This window comes from Phoca vitulina, unplaced genomic scaffold (genome assembly GCF_004348235.1).
Source record: "Phoca vitulina isolate PV1807 unplaced genomic scaffold, GSC_HSeal_1.0 scaffold7, whole genome shotgun sequence".
NCBI lineage: Eukaryota > Metazoa > Chordata > Mammalia > Carnivora > Phocidae > Phoca > Phoca vitulina.
In genome coordinates this window covers 62741150-62763206 of record NW_022589710.1, presented here as the reverse complement: position 1 = coordinate 62763206, position 22057 = coordinate 62741150, and the positions used below count along the sequence as shown (strand labels likewise).

Here is a 22057-nt window from a genome sequence, read left to right as displayed (position 1 = left end):
CTCTGCATTCCTTGAAGCTGGAGGGGGACGCCCGGGCTGCTAGGCCTCGGAGCGCATTTTGAGGAGCGAGGAAGTGGGAACCACAGGCAGTTAAGGGCAGTGGGCTGGGGCAGAGGGCAGATGCTGTGGGAGCTGATGCAGAGAGACTGGGACCCAGTTCAGAGACAGCAAAGGCCTCCTGGGAAAATGTAGGGGAATCCTCATGGCCCAGCGGGAGTCAGGGAGAGGAGAGGAGGGGTGTGTCCCATGCAGAGGAGACGGTGTGAGAGACACAGAGGGAGAGAGCACAAGTGCCAGGGGTCAAGAGGTGTCTGGGGCTCGGGCTCCGGGGGTGGGGGTGTTGGCGGGGAGGGTGGTTGGCGGCACGGGGTCCAGCAGAGCCAGGACTGAGGCTCTCAGAGGGCCACACCTACGGCCTTGCTGGACGGACTTGCATTTTAGACAGCTCCCTCTGGCTGCAGAGCCCGGAGAGGGACAGGTGTGTGCAAGGGTGACCACCGTTATAGCCATCCTGGCAAGGAATGGTGGTGGCTGCCACTAGGAGACCAGCAGGTGACCACGATGACCCACTGTCGCAGCTCCAGCAGCTCGGGGCTGAAAGTGCAGTGATCCTGCGCGGTCTGCAGGCACCCGTCCACGAGGTCCTGCGGCACAGCCCCGGGGGGCCCAGGGCACCCTGAGCACCAGCGCACACTGACCCCCTGGGCCACCCCAACCCCGCAGGACCCCCGGACCTGAATCAGAATTAAACTCCTAACGTGGCCACACTGAATGGAGAGACGTGCCCCCTCCCACCAAGGCCTCTCTCCTTACCTTTGGGCATCCTCATCCCCACCCTATGCCTCAGAGGAGACCCCCGGGATGCGGGCCCAGGGGGCTGTTTCACCTCTGATGCATTGGTCGTGCTGCTGCGTGTTCCTTCAGGCAAACCCGCTCCAGGAAGAAGGCAGCCATGAAGGTTTCTCCCAGCTCCTGAGGGACTTCGAGCAGTGGTTAGAGGTGGAAAATGCCAAGCTGGTTAGAATCATCGCAATGAGAACGGCCACCGCCAAGGATTTGAAGACCAGGGAAATGAAGCTACAGGTTTGTTCCCACGGAAAGGCCCTCTGTCCACAGGGTTTGCCCCCGTGGATGTGTTTGCCACCAGGGAGTTCTTCAAAAAAAAAAAGAGCACACACATGGCTTGTGAGCCATTTTTACTTGTGTATAAATAACAGTTCTTAAACTTTTTTGGTTCACGTATTTTAGAAGAACCATTCATTCATTCAGCCTATGTCTGTATTTCCCCAACTTGGAAAATATCACTACTAATCACGACTCTGAAATCAGTTAGCTGTTGCTGTGTAACAAATCATCCCAACCGTTTGTGGCTTTAGACAGCACATGTTCATTTAACTCATGATTCAGAAGGTTGGCAATCTAGGCTAAGCCCATCGGGGCAATGCTTCTGGTTTTGTGGGGCTCCCTGATTTGCTATCAGTTATAGGTTGGCTGGGTGGCTCTACTCTGGGGGTTGGCAGGCCGCTGGAGATGAGCATGAGATGGACCACACATCTCTTCTCCTCTTGTGGGGCAGCCCAGGCTTCTAGTAGCAGAGGCATTGTCCAAGGGCAAGTGGGAGCACCCAAGGCTTCTGGGGCCTAGAGTAGGAACTGCCACATTACTTGCCCTGTATTCTGTTGGACAAAGAAAATCACAAGGCCAAGCCAGATTCATGGGGAGGGAAAACAGACTCCACCTCTTGAAGGGAAGGACTCAAGGTCATATTACAAAGGGAATGGATATGGCGGGGGGAGGTGGGATGGGAGCGTCGTGGTCATTTTTGCCATCCTTCTACCACCAGTCTTCTTTCTACTCCACTCCCACATCTAAATAGTCCCCCACCCCTCCTGGATTCCACCTCCTGGGTGTGTTTTGTTCTGCACCCTCTTGCTACCACTATGTTAATCTAGGTACTTACCATTTCTAACCTTGATTTATGGCAGTAGGTTCTCAGCTGGCCTCCTTCCTTCCTTTTGGGCCCCCATCCAGGTCACAGCTCAATTCTGCAGCCAGAGTGACCTTCAGCATCATAAATCTGGCTTTGTTCTTCCCTTGATGAGAACCTTTCAGTATAGAGTCCAACCCCACCCCCACTTTAAGCATATCACATGAGGTCATTCTCAACCAAGCCCCAGCCTACCTCTCTTTTTCCTAATTTCTCAGCACTTCTACTATGATATGTTAGGGTTTAGATTTCTTTTCAGCTCTCTTATTTGGAATTCATCTGGGTTCTGGAATCTGTGGTCTAGAGTCTTTCTGGAAAATTCTCTGATACTTTCTTAACTTATTGCCTCTTAACATATCGCCTTGTTTCCCTTCCCCTCTCCTTCTGTGTTGCTGCTGAAACATGGTATTCCTTCTCACTGTGGGCTCTATGTCTCCTCCCTTCTCTTGTGTCTTGTTCATCCTCCAGTCTCTTCCTGTTGCATTCTGGAGAGTTTTTCTACCCTACCTTCCGGTTTACTAATTCTCTCTTTAGCTGTGTCTCATTCACTATTACACATGTCTGTTATGCCTTCAACTTTTGACACTATATTCCCCAGTTCTAGAATTTCTACCCAGTTCTCTTGAAATACCACTCTGTCACTTTTCGTAGCTTCCAGATCCCTGCTGAACTTTTTAAGCCTGGCTTTTAATTCTTCGAGCCTAGTAAAGAGACCTGTTTAACCGAGTGTGTCTAATAACGAGTGTGTCTAATAATTCCAATATCTTAAGTCATTTTAGGAACAATTTTTCTGCGTGTTGTTTCTGTCTGTTCTTGTTGTCGGTGTCTTGCATGTATGGGGCTGCTTTGATTATGTGTGATAGAGGTATGGGGGTCATTTGAGGTTGAGGATCATCTCTTCTCCAGAGGGAATTTTGTCTGTGGCTTCCAGGCAAGGAGGGCTTTCTTGTTCTGAAGCCAGGGAATCGAAGTTCAATGTTGGAGGCTCCCTGCACTCCTGGTGACTTGGAGTGGGCTTCGATCCACACAGGGTGTGAGTTTATTTCGGATTCACCTTTAGGAGCCTCAGCCACAGGGGGAGCGGGTTATGAGAGTCTCCACCCCTACAGAGCCCAGACCTTGACCTTTGTCTCCATAGCCCCGTGAGGCTGCCAAAAGCATGATCTGTTTCACAACTGTTTCTTCCAGAACGGCAGGTGTCCTGCAGGCAAAAGCAGGCCTGAACACTGGGCTTACTTCTCTGGGCTTCATCACTTCCCAGATTTTAGCCTGATGTGCCTCGCCCTCTTGCCAACTCTTTGATGCCTTTTAAGTGTTTTTAATACTTTGTCCTCTCGAGAGGTTTGGTCCAATCACCTAGGGGGTTATGAGCAGGAAGTCCGTCCCGCAGACCTCCTACCTCACATTTGGCCACGACTCATTTCTCGCCATCACTGCCCAACTCCAGCCGTATCAGAGACGGCTTGCAATCGCCCCGGGTTAAGCCTCCTTACTCTTGTACAGCTCTCATTCTAGTGGGTTCTGAGAAGCTAAGCAAACTGCCCGTATCACACTATGAGCAGGATGGGGTGAAAGCAGGGCTACAAAGCCAGAATTTAGACCCATGCACTCCGATTTAGAGCCCCACTCCTACCCCCACATCACTACGGCTCAGGAGTCCTGAAGATTATCTGCCCAATCCCAATAGCGCATGTCCAGGCTTAACCATGCCAACAGAAAAGTCGTAGCTTTTTATAATGATGGCAACTCTTATGTCAAGCCCTCCAGAGGACTCGGTTCTAGAACATCAGAGATGGAAGTGACCGTGGAGGTCATTCTGTATTGTTCCAGAAAGCGACTGCCCGTGGATTTGCACAATGGGATTCTCACTTTACAGGCTCTGCCAGCCTCCTCTCAAGTGAAATTTGACTGGCTCCTGCTGACCGGCCTTGTGGGGCCGTCGGGGCCATCTGGAGGGCACATGTGACACTGCTTTTCTCCCACAGGAGCTGGAGGCTCGGGTGCCAGAAGGTCAGCATCTCTTCGAGAACCTCCTCCATCTCGGGCCAGCAAGGGGGACCTCCAACGAGCTGGAGGACTTGCGTTACCAGTGGATGCTGTACAAGTCCAAGCTCAAGGACTCTGGCTACCTGCTGGTAGGTGCTAAGGAAGCACGGGCCCCAGGCCCCGGGGATGGGACTCCGGCTGAGCCCAGGCTCATGTGGGGAGACAGAGCTGGGCCATGCTCACGGGTCCTAGTGCTTGGCTTTAAGATGTCACGTGGCCGTCCTGCCACCCCATGTGGCTGGCGCTCCAGGAACGATGGCAGGAGCCGTCCCAGTTAATGTTTCAGGAGCGCTTTGCTGCCTTCTGAGCTGAAACCTTCGGGACCCCATTCAGTCCTGTCTCCAGTCTCCAAAGGGCTGGGCGGGGGGGGGCGGTGATGGCTGAGACTCTGAGAATTGGAACTCCCGGGGTCATGGAGCTAGGAAGCAGCAGAGCCAGCATTCAGAATGCCCCGCTGGGGAAGGCGTGATAGAGGGGAGCATGGCCCTGGGGTCCCCGTGGCCCTTTGCACAAAACAATAGTAATAGTCATGAGAGCCTTTATGAAGTGCGATGTCCTCGTAACAACCCTATAAAGGAGATGCTGTTGTTATTCCCTGAGAAGCGACGGGGAAACTGAGGCACAAGGGTTAGCCCCAGATGGGGGGCCGTTGAGATGGCCTCCCCAGACGCCAAGCTTTGGCGCTCCAGCTCCGCGGTCCCTGCAACAGCCATGCTGGCCACTAGGTGTCAGTGCAGCCCCGGCCTGGTGGCCGCCCGCCCAGGCCTTCCCAGACGGAATCCCACCTGGGCCTGAAGTGCGTTAAAAAGCTCATTAAATCGAATCACCTGCTGGTTCAGCCTATCCAGATGACCAGAAGTTTTAAAGAAACACTCCCCTGACAGAATGAATATTCCATTACAGGCTCTGCTGGGATTTGAGTTTCACTCACTTAACGTCTTTTTTTCCCCTTTTCCTCTCCTTCCCGAAAATAACAGACACAGAGTTCTCCAGGGGAGCCGACTGGATTCCAGAAGGTACCGTGTCTGCCATCTGCACACGCTAGAGGGCAGGGCGTCTGGAGGCTGGTAGGCCTGCGATGCTGAAGCCAGACTCCTGGGCTTTCTGGAAGGTTCCATGAGGTCCGAGGCACATTTTATGGGCAGTGAGCTCTGGGCTGCCCTGTGCTGGGCCTCGGGGCCCTTGGGAAGCCCCAGGAGGGTGCAGAATGTACTCAGCTGTGACACACCCATGATAGAGGAGGGACCCTGGAGTTTTTCATGCAAAACCAGGACACGGTGGGGAATGGACGGTTATGTGGTGACAACGGGTGTGCACCAGGACTGTCCCAGGAAACCCGGACCGTTCCGGGCACACTGGATCGTGCGGCCCCCTGAGTGGTGACGGGCGTCTGGGGCACGGCGGTGGGGGGGACAGAAGAGGAAGGGGGAGTTGTGCCTTTCCTGTCCTACCAGCAGGTGTTTGCACTCGGGCCCGCTGAGAAGGGCTCAGAGCCACTCCCGTGGTGCTTGCAGGCCAAAGCAGTCACAGTAACAGCATTAATAATGCTAATGAGTAACAATTATTATTACTCGAGATGCCAGGTAGTGCCCGTCCACGGTGTGCCAGGAACCGTGCTAAATCATGGTCAGGGCATCTCATTTAAACTGTCCCATCAACGCTCGAGAGGTGTTACTCCCTCCGCTTAAGCACGAGGAAACGGAGCCACGACAGGATTGGAATCCCTCGTTCGGCCCAGGCGTGCGGCTTCTGGGTGGTCTCTGGCCTCTGTCTCCAGAGCCCACATCTTGACTTTCCACACTGTGCCTTGGAGACGGCATCCCGGGGGCCTGGGGGGTATCCCTGCCTCAGGGAAAACCCAGTGTAAGTTGATGTCACCTTTTCCAAGAGAACACACTTGTTTCCCTGCCAAGCCCTGGCCGGCAACGAAGTGAGCCTTTGGCGTGCTCTGCTCCAAAGAGCTCTGGGTTCCTCAAGATCCCTAATGCCATGGAATCTGTTTCCAGGTGCTTTGCACACCAGGATTTCTTCTTGGTCTCCAGCTGGGGTTCATGTCTCACATCTGCAGGGCAGTGGGTGTCCCCTGGACTGGGTGGGGCCATCACAAGACCAACGCTATGCTTTGGACCCGGCGTCAACTAGCCTTGTGGCTTTGGGCAAGTTGCTTTGCCTCTCGGGGCTTACTTTCCCCATCTGGAAAATGGAATTATCAATGCTGACTTTCCTTCCTTCATGTATGAATGTGGAAGATCATGTGAACGGTTGTTTGTAGAATTTTCAGAGAGACTAGAGGCCTGGTTTTCCCCCCAATTTAGAATAACACAGAGCCTCCCCCAAGAAATGGGGAAGAGCATCAGGAAGGATGGGGTGGCTCCCACAGTCTAGCCTCGTGGCTCCTGGTGGCCTCCACACTTTAAGCCCCTCCCTGGGGAGCCCCCATCTGATCTGGAGCTCCCGGGTGGAATCAGTGGGAGTCATGTCTGGGTCCCCTGATGCCTTGCACACGGTGAGTGCTCACTGAATGTTTCTGAGTAGGGGGACACATGGCTGGGGGCACCAGGCCTCTAGAGCAGACTCAGTTTCCTGGCAGCCTGTGATTGGCAGAATGTGGAGTGTCCACAGCCTTGTGTTCATTTGCTGTCTCTCATTCATTCATTCATTCATTCCACAAGGATTTACTGAGCACCGACTTTGTGCCAAGCACTGATTCGGGCACTTGGGATCCATCAGTGAGCACAAGAGCAGAGACCCACCCCAGTGGACTGCATGTCCCAGCTGGGTGGAGGGTGCCTGGGAGGAAGGGTTCACACGTCTAGCTGGTGGTGCTCCGCACAGTGGCGCGTCTCTGGGGCAGGGGCCCCAAAGGGCAACGGCGGATTCGGGTCTTTATAACAGGTGTTGTCTCATCCGTGACCAGCACAGGTTGGGCACAGTTTTGTAGGGTCTGCAAAACAGGCAGGCTCTACATGGCTAAGAAAAAGTGTGCTTATTCGGGCTCTGTGTAAAATAATTGAGTGTGTGAAAATTTGAGTCCAGTGCTAGCTGGCTGGCTCTTGCGAAGCCCGCTGCAGAGAAGTAAGCAGCCTACAAGCCAGTGTGCAGAGGCCATCTTGGGCTCACTTATGTGACAGCTTAAGCACAGATTTCTGGGTCCCACCCCGAGTGTTTGATTCACTGGGGCTGAGTCTCTACTCTGAGAACCACGGCTCCGCACCCTGGATCTGAATCTAGGACCCACCGTTAGTGTGTGTTCCTGTTGACGAGTCCCTCAGCCCGTTTTGCACAGAACAGAATGAGGGTCCACCGAGCTAAGGGTAGGCAGAGTTCTTGTAACAACTGCGTACAGTAGGTTCTTTTTTTTTTTTTTTTAAAGATTTTATTTATTTATTTGACAGAGAGACACACAGTGAGAGAGGGAATACAAGCAGGGGGAAGGTCAGAGGGAGAAGCAGGCTTCCCGCTGAGCAGGGAGCCCGATGCGGGGCTCGATCCCAGGACCCTGGGACCATGACCTGAGCCGAAGGCAGACGCTTAACGACTGAGCCACCCAGGCGCCCCTGCGTACAGTAGGTTCTTAACTGCCATGTAAATGAGGCCCGAAGACTTCTTTGGACACCGCACCTGCTTATCTTTCTGCGAACCAAGGGAGCAGTGACGCTTCTGAGGGTGGGGGATTCTTCCCTTCGGTTTGGTTCTTGTGGTCGGTGTGTGGGCATGTGCGTGCGTGCACTGTGCACAAACACACACACACACACACACACGCACGCAGGCCTGACAGGCAGAAAATAGACTCTGTCTTCAGGTGTTGTAATCTTGCCAACCTAAAAACATTTCGTATGTGATTTTTAGTCCAAAAGGAAGAAAAAAACCTGCCCCAAAGCTAATTATTTATGAGCAGTTGGTTCTCCACACTTTTTTCTTTCTCTGCGTGCACCGAGTCATTGAAAGCTCCAGCGACGTCAATGGCTTCAGCCTGCTTGTTTGTATAAACACAATAATTAAGATTTATTAAATTTGCAGCTTCCTACACACTTGCCAGCTCAATGCCACCGGATCCGCGTGCCTGCAGCCTTCAGACACATGAAATGTAATTGCTTTTTAAATTGCAACTGCGCCGTGAGTCACCTGAATTTCTGCATTGGCCCCGGGGAAAGTGGGGTACAGTCCTTCTTGTGACAAACTTTGCGTTGAAGAGCAGATTTGCAAGGGTTTCTGGTGGCTTGGGTCAGCTGGGGCAGGGCCAGTGCCCCAGTTTGCAGGAGTGGAGAGCAAACGCCTCCCGTGCACGCTGTGGACCCTGGTGCAGCCCCAGATGCTGAGCGACCCAAAGTTGCATTTTATTTACTTGATCATATTGTGTAGGTCTTAAGACTAGTGATTTTTCACATTTTCACATTTCTGGAATTTGGGCGACTTACTACGGTCTACTCCTCTCAGCGAGGATTTGGGCTTGCTTCCCTCCGCCACCCAGGACGCTCTCCACCTGAGATTTCTCTAAATGGAAAATCTTTGCTTGTAGGTGGTGTCCTGTTTTGTTTTCCTTTGGCTCACACTGATTTTGTAAACTCAGACACCCGGCCTCTGGGAGCTCCGGCCTATGGTTCACATTCGCAGGGAAGAATTCCCCTCGCTTCACCCAGTGCCAAGATCATACCTCATATTTCCTTGCTTCCCCTTTCTGGGAGGTGGGATTACTCCTCATTTCCCCTGAAAGGGAAGGCACGGCCCCTCGGTGCCCCAGCTTTAGGTGGAGTCTCTCGTCAGGTGCCCCATCTTGGTTGGTTCTGTCCTTCCTGAGTGGTTTGTAAAATAATGACACACCTCACAATCGGCATCCCAGATCAGATGAAAAACTCAGATACTAAATCTAAGGAAGCCTTTGTGAGTTCTCCATGTTAGATGGTAACTTTCTCTCTCGGTAAGTATGATTTTTTAAAAATCCCTACTGTGTGCTAGGTACTATGCTGGAACACTCACGTGCCTGGCCTTTGCCACTCAAAACCACGTTTTTTTTAGTGGGAGGAGCGTGGCCTCTTGGCCCCTTCTCCATATGTGACAAAGGGCCCAGTTCAGGTGGGGACAGAGGAGATGTCACTTGGCTTTGTCCCCGTGTGATTCACTGTGCAACTTTGGGGGCTAAATTTGGCTCTTTCTTGGTCAAAGGGCTGGGCCTGGCTGGGACCGCGCAGTCTCTGACCTTGAAAAGGAGAGAGCCCTGGACGGGCTTCCACCCATGTGCTGTGTTATCCCAGGGCCCTGTCTGTCCATCCGTCCACCGAGCCCAGAAGCAATGAGCTACCGCCGATGTAGGAAAGAGTCTATGCTAACCCTTCGGACATCAAGTTTTTGAAACTTGTCTTTGACTTCAGAAATCCAGACAAGTTCATCTCTATGTGCTCTATTTCCTCATCCTCCCGTCACCCAGCCCACCTGCCTTCTGCGCCACTTACTCATCCCTCCCCCACCCAGCCCCTGGCAACAACGGATTATTCTACTGTCTCCGTAGTTATGTCTTTTCCAGGACATCATAGAGTTGAAATCAGACAGTATGGAGCCTTCTCAGATCGGCTTCTTTCATTTGATAATATGCATTTAAGTTTCCTGCCTGGTTTTGGGGTTGCTTGATAGCTCATTTCTTTTTGTACCGAGTCATATTCTGTCGTACTAATATTCCACTTCTGGTCTTTTTTATAGACCTCTTTCCTCAATGCTGGATCCAGTCCAGGGTCACCCAGTGCATTCAGTTTGTACATCTCTTTGGTTTCCTCTAGGCTAGAACTAGTCTTCCGTTTTTCTTGACCTTGACCTTGAGTCCAGGTCAGAGATTTTCTAGGATGTCCCTCAAGGCACATTTCCCTGGTATTTCCTTGCGATTGCAATCGGGCTGTGCATTTCTGGCAGGAATGTTGCAGAAGGGATGCTGTGTTCTTGGCGCATCTTACTGGGAGACCCATGGTGTCGCTGTGGCCCCAACATCGCTGATGCTAACTCTGACCGCGTGATTAAGGGGGTGCCTGCCAGCCTTCTCCCCCATACAGTGCTGTCCTTTCTTTTGTAATTAATAAGTCATCTCTGCGGCTGCTAGAGACACTGGACGTACAGTGCCTCTTTCTTCAGTGGTTGTATCTACGGGGTTTTCTGCAGCCATCTGGGCAGTTCCTTCTGCTGCCACGGCTTTGTTTCCTGACTCCGGGCTTCCCACTCTCTTGGGTCCATCTCTCCAGTCCAGGTCTCCTTTCTGACTTCAGTCCCAAAGGCCCGCCCACCTGCTGGACATCTACTTGGGAGTCCCACAGACCCTCAGACTCAGCATGTCCAGAGATAGCCTCATTGTATTCCCCGCACCCAACCAAGCCCCAGTCCCCATATCAGTGAAAAACATCATGACCACCCACTTTCCCAAGCCGGATGCCTCCGGGTCATCCCAGACCCTCACCAACCTTGGTTCTGGTCCTAAGCTCAGAGCCTGGTTATGGATGGATCTCAGATGAGGAATGATGAGGGAAGGAAGGAAGGGAAGGGAAGGGAGCCATATGCCCGTACATCTGCTCCCAAATGAGGCTCGCATCCTTGCTTGAGTAATGACAAAATCTCTCCTCACTCCAGTCGTCGATCCAGAGGTCCTTCCCACCAACTAACTAAACGACCTCTAAACGGCCAGCTCAGATGATGTCATCTCCCATCTCTCTCCAAAACCAACTCAAGGTTCTGGAAAGATAGTCTGTGGCCTGACCATCATGTGCAGAGCCACTCAGGATGGAGATAAAATGAACCCAGCCCCACCCCAGCCACTGCCGTCCTGTCCCTGCGTGGAACTGTCCAGAGCCCCTGAGGTCTCACGGGAAGTGAATCCGGGGCTGTAACTCGGTGCTTTGGCAGCGAGCAGTCAGCGAAGCCATTATCACAGGCATGGCGAGCAGGCCCTGGCCCAGGAAACCCTGGCCACCCTAAGACTCACTGGCGCAGTTGGGGAAATGCAGTGGGCCCCAGACACGGCCCCCTTCTGAGGGAAACCCAGGGAGAGGAAGCCAGCCAGCATGTGGTGCCTTCAGGGATTGGAGAAATTGCTAGTGATGGCTTCGTGGTGGCCATCTTGAATTGCCGGGGGAAAGCTGGCCCCTACCCATCCCTCTTGGTGCTGGCCTGGAAGCATCTCTGTGGTGGTGAAACCCCACCCAGGAAAGCCCTGAAGGCCCCGGTGGTGACGCAGCGTGACTTCCACACTGGGGGCCCCAGCTCGGGGTGGGACCAGATTCAACAGATGTAGGCTGACTGACACCTCGGGCCCGGGGTGACTCTCGTTGTTGGTGTTGTGGCTGAGTTGTTTCTTGTGAGAACACCATGCGGGATGGTGGGCAGAGCCTGGGCGTGGAACGATGTGGTGAGGGAGGCTGTCTGTGTGACCTTGGCCTGGTTCCTTTCCTGTTGGCTCGGCTTCTTCCTCTGGGGAATGGCCGGGGCGGGGAGAACTGAAAGCCGCTGGGCCTGGGGGCTGTGTCCGGGGTGTTCATCAATGGCAGAGCATCTGGACAGTGGGAAGAGCCACAGCCAGTGGTCAGCGAGGATCTGTGTGGTTACCCCATGGACACCAAGGGAGGAGCAGACAGTCAGACGTGCAGGAAGGGAAGGACTCTTTCATTCCCTATTTCATTCATTCAGCACATATTTGTTGAGCAAATGAATGTGGACCCTGCCTCCGAGGAGTCAAGGGGACCATGGACTTTAATCAGTCATCCAAAGGGAAGGTACCGGGGCTGTGAAAATGTATAATGGGGCTGTTTTTTGGTCTACAGCAGGGGAGGTGCCCCTGAGGAAGCCACTCACAAGCTGAAACTAGAGTGATCAGTAGGAACTAATTAGGTGCATTGGAAAAAGGAGGGAGATTAGTATTCCAGACAGAAGGGATAGCCTGTGCAAAGGCCCAGTGGTGGGAGGACATGAGGGCCTTTGAGGGGACAAGAGATGGCATTTAAGGAGGGTGGTGCTTTTCTCTCTGATGGGCCTGAGGAGATTGGTGGTGCCTGATCCCTGGCACCACCAGGTAGAGGGGGAAGCTTGTGGGGCTGTAGGAGCAACTTATCTGCCCCAGTATCCACCAGTTAGAGGAGGAAGGGAGTGAGCATTTACTGAGCGTAGCATGCATTGCCTCATTTATCCTTCTCACTTTGGTAGGCAGGCATCATCCCTCCCTCTTCCCCAACACAAGAAGGAACTGCGGCTCAGAGAGACTGAATGACCTGTCCTAGGTTATACCGCTAGGAAGTGCCAGAGCCAGGGTAGAACCCAGAACTCGAAACCTTTTCTTTTCCCCCACATCACCTTTCATCCATGGTAGAAGATTAGGTCACATTTACTATGATAAACTCGTCTTGCCTGAACTCCTCAAAACTCTCGAGTCTCAGGTCTGTGTGAGATCTTGAAGGACTTCCAAGCATTTAGTTACCCTACATAACATCTATTTCCTCCCCCCCCACCATGTGCTGTCGACTCCCTGCTTCCATACCCTAAGGGATTGGGGGTGTATTGCTTCCAGAGGAAGCCCCTTCTCTCTTCGGATAGTTCTAACTGGGCAGAACACAGGTAGTACTTTCTCTGGGGAAACTGAGGCACAGAGCAGCTCCCAGATCTGGGAAGAGCTGAGATTGTCAACTTCTTTGTTGGCTTCTAGAAAGGTAGTTCATGCCTCTGTGTGTGTGTGTGTGTGTGTGTGTGTGTGTGTGTGTGTTTTCTAAACATCTGAGGATCATTTTAAAATGTATCTCTTATTTCAAAGAGCATCTCAGAATTCAGGTCCCTCAAAGTGAAAATGTGAGCTCTAAGTGAACAGCCACTGGAAGTCTTTTGAAAAAAGACCACCCCTTGTCAACACTTGTCAATGCAAACACACTTAGGACCTTCAGAGATGTTTTCTCCAGAGGATCCTGGCCAAGGCACTGTTCCTCACTTAAATAAGCAGAATGCTAGCTCTGCGAATGCAGGTGTAAACAAACAGGACACTGTAAACAGATTTTGCATTTGGGAGACCATTAATTATAGGGTTTTAGTTTAGTGTAATGCCGGGCTAGCATGGGCCTGCAGCATGTTGTTCTCTTTTCCTTTCTCCTGGATGGGTCAGAGATTTGGAATCAGAGAGAGTCAATGTCACATGTCAAGGAGTCAAGTTAGAGTCCACACAGGCTGAGGCAGCCCCACATGAACCAGGCAGGTGCCAGGGAACAGAGCACGTGTCAACTAGGTCTGACACTGCCCGGCAGCTGTGGGAACTCATGCTCACTCAGCTGCTCGGGTGACTTACCTTCCCCCACTCCTAGAGTCCCTGCTGATACCAGTGCAGCCAGGAGGGCCTCTCCACCGTGTGGGTTGTAAGAAGTCTGGTTTTGCAAAATCAGTGTCGAAGGGCTTCGGTGAGTGAGAACATTTGAGGCTGGAGGCATAGGGTCAAGTGTTATCAACCTGGAGGAGATCGTTGGGGCAGGAGATGAGGTGACTCAGGTGTGAGAGCTAGAGAGTCAGAAGTGCCCAGGTCAGAACCCCCCCCAGGAACACCCCCATTAAGCCATGCTTCCTCATCACATCAGCACTGCCATTGCCATCATCATCCTCGCCATCATCATCACCTTATCACCATCACCACCACAACCATCGTCATCATCCTCACCATCATCACCATCACCACCACCATCATCACCTTCATATCACCATCACTGCCACCATCCTCATCACCATCCTCACCATCATCATCATTGTTATCCTCACCATCATAATCATCACCACCGCATTATCATCATCCTCACCATCCTCACCATCATCACTATCATTGCCATCACCACCATCATCGTCACCATCATCATCATGCTATCACCATCACCACCACCATCATCATCCTCACTATCACCACCATCACCACCACCATCATCACCTTCATCATCACCATCCTCATCACCATCCTCACCATCATCATTGTTATCCTCCTCACCATCACCACCACCATCATCATCATCATGCTATCACCATCACCACCACCACCATTATCATATCCACCATCATCACTACCACCATCATCATCTTCACCATCACCATCCTCATCATCTTCACCATCACCATCACCACCACCGTCATTATCCTCACCATCCTCATCACCATCACTATCATCATCACCACCACCACCACCACCATCATGCCATCACCATTATTACCACCACCATCAACACCTTCACCATCATCATTATCCTCACCATCATCACCATCACTTGACTGTAGCTTTGGATTCCTGGAGGGTGACCCTTTGTTTCTTCAGGGGGCCAAAAGATACATTCTACAATAATAGTCCTACTAATAAAAGCTTAAATACTTTTAAATTGGTATATAAATATACTTTGAGTCTTCTCTACAGCCTGACAAATGGGGGTAGGTGTTTTATCCCCATCTTGCAGAGAAGGAAACGGCTCAGAGAGGTTATTGACTCTCCCAAGGTCACGTAGATACTGTGTGACAGAGTCTACGTTGGAACCTAGTCAGCCAGGTTCCTAAGAGGTAGGCCTCTGCCCTGCACCATGCTGTATTTTGGCCACGGGACCTCTACTTCCCTGAGTCCCCAGCTCTTGGGCCTGGACTCTTTGGCAGTGAGGACATCCCATGAGGCCACAACCCAACCAGTCCCCCTAGACTTTAGGAAATGTCTTTTGGCCACTTTCATGGATGTTGCCACAAGGAAGTTCATTAGGCATTTGGACCTGCGTGCCTGGCCTTCGGGTGATATTGGTGGTGTTGACGGTGAAGGTGGTGATGAAGAAGGAGGAGAAAGTGATGCTGAAGAGCATGATGATAAACATGGTGGTACCTTTCATACCTTGAATGATTTGAGAAAACCAGAGATCTTTGTTTCTGGCAAAATTGACATTAGCCCCACTTCACAGTCAGGCAAACTGAGGCCCGCGCGGTCAGACAGTCAGCCAGCCCAGGGACTCTGCTTGCATAGCGTCCCCCTCGCCCTCCCTCCCGCTCAGGGCCCCTGCGCCCACTCACACCTGCCTTTGTTCTGCAGAGTCCGCGGTGGCCGGCGCGGTGGCGAGGACTCCGCTCCCTCTTCCCGAAGATGTGCCGCGTGGCGCTCCCCCTGCAGCTCCTGTTCTTACTCTTGCTGCTCTTCCTGCTCCCCGTTGGGGAGGACAGCCGCAGCTGCTCCATGGTCAACAACTTCGCCCGCTCCTTCAGGCTCATGCTCCGCTACAGCGGCCCACCGCCCACCTGACCCCAGGCGGCCCCTCTCCATCCCTCCGCCCTCCCCGGTGCTGCTTCGGGGGCTGCGGAGGCAGGTGGCCACCGGACACGTACTCTACTGACGTTCTCCAAAGAAAACCACTTTTTATACGGTGTCGTCTTAGTCTATTTATACAGAAGCTGTCCTGTGTGTGACTAGGGGAGACTGGATAGAATTTTTATAGCCTCTGTATGTAGATGCTCAGTCTTTATCGTTTCATATATGATGTCTCTTTGTGGGGGGCGGATTCCTAGCACTTTGTGGGTCCAGTGGGATTGGGTGGCATTTTGCCTTGGTCTGCAGTCCCCCCCCTCCCCCGCCCTGAAAAGCAGGAGCAAATAACATGTCACTTATGGCCACCGCTTGCCCGGAAGCCGAGCCCCGAGCCCAGCTGTTAGTGAGAAGACCCCTGAGCTGCGGACATGGAAGAGCCACGCAGGCCCTCCCTCAGCGCCCGGTTACTCTTGCTTTAGGCACAGTGAGGACAAAGGACAGCAGCTTAGACTCTGTGGGTTGGAAGCAGAAGCGGTGATTATCAAAGGCGGGCCTGGTGACAGCAGTGACAAGTGACAAGTGATAGAGTGATATCAAGGAAGGAAAAGAAGAGCTATAGTGAGCAGACCCAGAGCATTGAAACAGAGGGGACAATGGCACACAGCAGGGGGCTCCGTGGGCGGGGGTGGGAGCGCTAACCACAACCCCCCGCCCCCCCCAGCCTCCGATAGCACAGAGCGACAGTGGAGGTCCGCGGCCATGACACTGATCCGCAGGCACGCTGAGCTGGGGCCCCACGTGCTGTGTGCAAGGAGAAGGGAAGGAGAGAAACTTGGTCGCGGGAGTCTTCATGCAGAATGGGGAGCGCGCTGTGTGCAAGTCCCAGGAAGATGCGTCCCTTCTGTTGCTCTCTGCTTTTTCATGGTCTGTGACTCAAGCCGAAGGGCCAGAAGGGGAGCAGCTGGGAGGCCAGGCACCAGGGATCGAGGGTCCAGGACAGAGATCAGAGATGGACCTTGGAGCTGAGCCCGTCTGCGGGGCTCTGCCTCTTCCTCCCCCGAGAAGGGACTTCAGAGAGAGGCGGGTCTTCTGGGCCCCGAGTGTCCCACACAGGGCCTCACAAGGGGCCATGGCCCAGGCCGCCCCAAACCCCAAAGGAGGCTCCCTCTGGGCAGGGTGAGGCTGTTAATCTCCCTGCAGCCCCTAGGGAGGAGCCAGGGGGACCCTGTGCTGGGCCCTGAGGCCAGAAACATGTCCCTTCCTCCCCAGGGAATTTTGGATGGCTCCTAAGTGCATTATAACTGGATCGTGTTTTTCCTCAATCAACACTAAGTGTCCTTTCAGAAAACGCCTAGTGCCCATTCTTTACAAACTGGTTTCGTCTGTAGGAGACCAAGACGGGGTCCTGCAGGCCTTTGGGATCACAAAGTGTCCAGACCCAGAAAGGCCCTGTAAAGGGAGGGATATGGAGGATCCAGGAGGGTCCTGACTGTCGGCACCAAGCCCCTCCCCACAGCACTCCTGCACACTCGGCCCCTCCCTCTCCAGTGGCCGAGGAAAGCCCGAACCCAGGCTTCCCTGAAACTCAGAGGAGCTGGACATTCACAGGCAGGAAAATGGTACTGCCCAGAAGAGGTCTTGGTTCACACTCAGCACACTTTTCTCCAGATACCAGGAAACCGAGCCACAAGACCATTCTCCAGGGACCACTGCCGTGGAAAATCAGGACTGAGTGAGCCAAGGCCTTGGGCCCAGCTGGCCAAGCCCAGGTGCTCACTGGGCCGTGTGGGTCCGGCGCTGGAAGGTCAGAATGGCAGGGCCTTCGAGCAATCTCCATTCCCACGCTCCCACTTTGCAGGCGGGGAGGCTGAGGCCCAGAGAGGGGAGGAACTTAGCCATGGCCACACAGCGAGAGCCAGGAAGGCCAGACAGAGCCAGGGACCCCCACCCCCAGGCTCACTGTAGCTGGACGCCCCCATGTCAGGAGCTCCATCAAGGAGCAGGCACTCCAGGCGAAGGCTGCTGTGTCCCCTGTGGCCCATGTCGGGAAGGGGGGATCTGCAGTGTGCAGGCTGATGGCGGGGGCGGGGGGGTGGTGGAGAATGTCTCTGCATATTTTTTAAACTTTGATAAGGAGGCCATAGAGCCTGCTTGTTTGCATAACTTTTTTAAAAGAGAATTGATATTTTCATTACTTTCCTATAAATACAGTTGTGAAATAATAGCTCACTTGCTGGTGCTTGTCAAGTGTAATCTCTTCTGCTTAAAGTGGATGCAGACAGTTATGATTTTTATGACTTTCCAGCTTCCTGAACAACAACCGCAAAGAGCTTTCAAGTGCCATTTGAGAAAGGTGCCCCAGTGGGACCTTGTGTGTTTATTTTTCCTCTGTCCCCAGAGTGAGAGTCGTGGAAAGAAATGTGAATATCATGGCACAGCCCAGCTCTGTGTGTTTGTGTGTGTGTGTGAGAGAGAGACAGACAGACAGAAGGAAAGAGGGGGAGAAGGAAGAAGGGGAAGAGGGGGGAGTATGGGAGGGGGAAGCAGAGGGAGAGGGGAAGAGGGGGGAGTATGGAGGGGATAGGAGGAGGAGAGAAGGGGGAGGGCAGAGGAGGAGGGGGACTATGGGAGGGGGAAGCAGAGGAGGGGAGGGGGAATATGGAGGGGGCAGGAAGAGGAGGAGGGGAGAAGAGGGAAGGCAAAGGAGGAGGGGGGAAGGGAGGAGGGGGGAGAGGAAAACAGTGAATATGATCAAAGGTGCCAGTCCCCTCCTCAGCTGCCCCCCACCCTGCCCGTTCTCTTAGTCTGAACTCGCGGGGAAAGGCCCATGCAGGACCCGAGGGTGAGGGGTGGGATGCGCGGGTGCGGACGGCAGGGGAGACTCAGGAGGAGCTCCGCTTCGGAGCAGAGGGGACAATGGTATCCAAAACAAGAGCGCCTTCCATTTGGTGCTCGCAGGTGCCCGGCCCCTTGGTGGGTGCTCTTTGCTCTGGATGTGCAAGCCCTCAAATGCTACATGTTTATTGTCACTTCTATTCCTGGCGCAATTATTCATCTGCAGCCATGGGTCATGGTAGGAATTTGTGGTTGGAAATACCAAACTGAGAAGCCCACTTTGCCCCACTGGAGATTTTCTGAGTTGGAAATAAACATTCTAGTGATCAATTTGGCCAAGACTTAGGATAAGCTCTTGCCCCTCCCCGCCTCCTGCCCACCGTTAGTCCCCAGAGCAGGGGCACTGAGGGACCCCCGAGGGAGGAAGGGAGGCTGTGCCTGGGGGGGGCGGGGGGTGAGGGGTCCAGGGTGTTCTGTGAATCCTGAGGAGCGGCTCACGCTGGTGGCGGCAAAGGGATGTCCAGTAAGCCTCTTGTGTCCCTGGCCCAGCCAGGATTGTGCCCTAATTCCCTCTCTCGTGGGAACTCAGCTACTCCAGCGGACCTCCCCCCACCCCACTCTTCTCAGCCAGTCTGTCACCAGTCTGGGGCAGGACAGGAGAGGTGGCGAGGCCGTGAACTGGGAGCTCAGCACAGGCCCAGCACTAAATACATCGACACTTACTGCTATTACTGCATCCAGGGCAGACACTGATAATAGATTACTGAGACCTTCCCCTCCCCCTCTCCAGCCCAAATGGACCTCAGAGTCCTTCTCAAAACCACTCCAGGCATGGGGCGCCTGGGTGGCTCAGTCGTTAAGCATCTGCCTTCCGCTCAGGTCATGATCTCAGGGTCCTAGAATCGAGCCCCGCATCAGGCTCCCTGCTCCACGGGAAGCCTGCTTCTCCCTCTCCCTCTCCCCCTGCTTGTGTTCCCTCTCTCGCTGTGTCTCTCTCTGTCAGATAAATAAATAAAATCTTTTAAAAAAAAAAACCACTCCAGGCAGCTGCTGCCAATCAATCCATGGGTCATTCGAGAAAAACCTATTTGACCTCCTTGCACCTGATACCCATCCCCTCAGAAAACTCAATTTTGGCCTCCTCCTTTTTTTTTTTTTTTTTAAATTAGGATGTTCCCAATCAAAAATCACTTTCCTTAGTTTAGTACATGGGTGATGCAAGCTAAGCCCAGAAAGCAGATAATGGGATGAATTACCAGATCGAACTTTCAAGGGAAGCAAAATGGAGTAGGAAATGCTAAATTACCTGGTTTTTCTAGTGGTCAGAGGTGGGAGGGCTTTTATAGACTGTCTTGTTCCAACCTGTGCCCATTTTGCAGGGGAGCAAACTGAGGTCCCAGCAGCTCCTGTCCACCCAGTGACTCAGGGAGTTAGGTCCAGAGCTGGAGACAGGTCTCACTGCATCAGATAACAGAGTGACAGTGCTCAGTGCTGGACAGGGTGCAGATGGAGCTCTGACGTTAACAGCTGGGTGACTTTGGGTGAGCACCCTGTCACCGTCCCTGCAACCATAAAAGGGGAAGTTAGCCCTGGAACACGCCCCCCGGCGAAGCGGGCATCTCAGCAAGACAGAGGGTAGAGTGGGTTCAGGTGGCACTTAGGTGGATGAGTGGGTAGCTGGATCCTCTGTGTCTCTGTCTCGTGCTCCACCAGAGAGCTCGGAGGCCTCCTGGTCACAGGAGTGAGAGCAGGTCGCGCCACTGCCTACCCCCTGCGCCACCGCTTGGCAGGGCTCTCTGGGTCCGTTGGGTCCTTATCCTCCCCAAGGTGTTGTGGGCATTCCTTCCCCACTCGGGGTGCTTCCAGGCCCACCTTTTTTAAGACCTGGGGACAGGCAGATGCATCACGTGCCCCTGCTTGCCCAGGCTGTGCTCCTCCCCAGTCCCGGCCCTGTCACCCGGGGCTAAGCTTTTGAGAACAGCTTTGTGTTTGGAAGGAGCCCAGGAAATTCATATTTGCTTTCATTGCTTCTGCAACATGAATTACTCCTGGGTGCAAATCCCGGAAAGAGGCGCTCTCTGAGCTTTTCCAGGCCAGCCCCTCACTTTCTAGCAGAGGGGAAGGGAAAGCACGGGGACACATCCACAGGTGGCCATGGGCACCTCTGGCAGAGGGCCAGATTCAAAGGACTGACACCAGCCATCAGTTCTCCCTCGGTTTCAATGACAAGAGAAATGCCTTCTGTCTGTCCAGGTGAGAAGGAGGAACTTGTTTTTAAAAGGGAATTTAAAAAACAAAACTCACAGCAGCGCACCCAGAGCCTTAGAGAACAGTCAGCCAGTTGAGCATCCCCCACCCACCCCATGCCCGCCTGCTGGTTGTCATGGTAACATACCCGTGCTCACTGGTTGGTACCCAACCACCTTGTCCAGATGGGACAGTGAGCGTACGGAGGGATCTGTTTCCCCAAAGGGTCCGGGCTTCCTTCCAGGGATGCGGACCCTTAAGGTCAGCAATCAGGCCCCCGGCCCGCAGCCCCCCTGCCTGTTCTGAGAAGAAAAAGAGGGAAGAAACCTCCATTGAGGGCCTACAAGAGGGCCCTGACTCCTTTGAAAAGCCTGTGTTACGGGTCACGATCCTGTGGAAAGCAGAGCCCAGGGAGGGTTAGCAGCTTGCCGAAAAGCAACCAGAGAGTCCGCGAGTGGCCCGTTTGGGACTTGAACCCAGGGATGATGGGCTCCAGGCCTCTCCGTGGAACTCCAGCCTCAGCTGCCTTTCTGTTCTTGGTGGCCATGGGCTGCTGCTTTGGCAGCCGGTTACCAAGTAGAGGGTGACCCGGAGCAGGGGCTGCAGGGCTTTGCCCCAGGCCCACTCCCTCCAGGGAATTCTTCACCTCCCACTGACATCGGGAACGGGTACCACCACGATGAGTGCCAGAGGCTGGGGACAGGTGCTTGTGTCCCCTGGAAGAACGGAGACAGGCTGCCTCTCACAGGGCGGGGATGGGGGGCACGGGGTGGGGGACCAGAGTGGGCTTTGTGACGTCACTGCCCGAAAAGCTGCTCTGATTTCTTCTACTAGAGAAAAAAAGAGGCGTTTTCTCTCTAGGGGCCGAGGCCATGCATGGTCTAGAAGTTTTATTGGCAAGGAAGAAGTGGACAGAGGCAGGTGTGCGTGTGTGTGAATGTGGTGTGTGTATACTATACACACATCTGCTCAGAAGCAGATGGGGCAGCCTGGTTCCCAGCCCTGGGCTTCTGGAAAACAGACACACCATGGTCTCTGGCAACCTCAGGATGACCGTGCTGGACCCAGGACATTTCCTCAGATAATAGCATTTTATACTTCTTCTGGAGCAGCTGTTTGTCCCCTGTCATTCTCCACACAAAGGGGAATGTCAGTTGACCCCTGAGATTCTCTGCCATCTGGAAATTTCCTTAAGCTGGTCTGGAAGTGATGCTCTCTCTTTCTCTTGGGACAGCTTGTGAAAGAGGACTTAGCTCGAGGGGTCCTAGATTCACCCACGTCTTACTGTGTGTGTCTGTGTCTTTGTGTTTTAGAAGCCCCTGGTGTTCATAAGGTGCCAGGGGCAGGAAAAATGGCAAGGTTCCAGGACCGGCTTTGGAGGAATGAATGCTTTCTCCCTCCATTTCAAGTCCAAGAGACCAAGCCTCTTGTTCCAAAGCCCAATGGATTCGTTAGTGTGTCTCGTCTCCTCTCCCAAGGAAGGATCCAGGCCTCTGCAGAGCCCCACCTGGAGGCATCAGCCACATCCCTGCAGTCTCTCTACCCTCAGACAAATCCTCAGGGGCAAAGCTGCCCCATCTTTGCAACCTGACATTGACTGGCTCTTTACAGCGCTGGATCGGTCTGGTTAAGGCAGCGTGGACCAGGCGACTGGCCTGGTGGAATGGGTGTGTGTGTGTGCGCGTGCG

At 53.5% G+C, this 22057-nt stretch overlaps 1 protein-coding gene across 1 annotated transcript in view; it reads left to right on the top strand.

The window, feature by feature from the left end:
- The window catches only part of SYNE3 (spectrin repeat containing nuclear envelope family member 3), a 90589-nt gene extending 73219 nt beyond the window's left edge, over positions 1-17370 (top strand). Inside the window, exons 15-18 of the mRNA XM_032405872.1 lie at positions 925-1083; positions 3973-4122; positions 5011-5049; positions 15078-17370. Of these exons, the coding sequence (XP_032261763.1) occupies positions 925-1083; positions 3973-4122; positions 5011-5049; positions 15078-15284 (555 nt within the window). The 3' untranslated portion in view covers positions 15285-17370. The remainder of the gene's footprint in view (positions 1-924; positions 1084-3972; positions 4123-5010; positions 5050-15077) is intronic.
- Positions 17371-22057: the final 4687 nt, after the last annotated feature.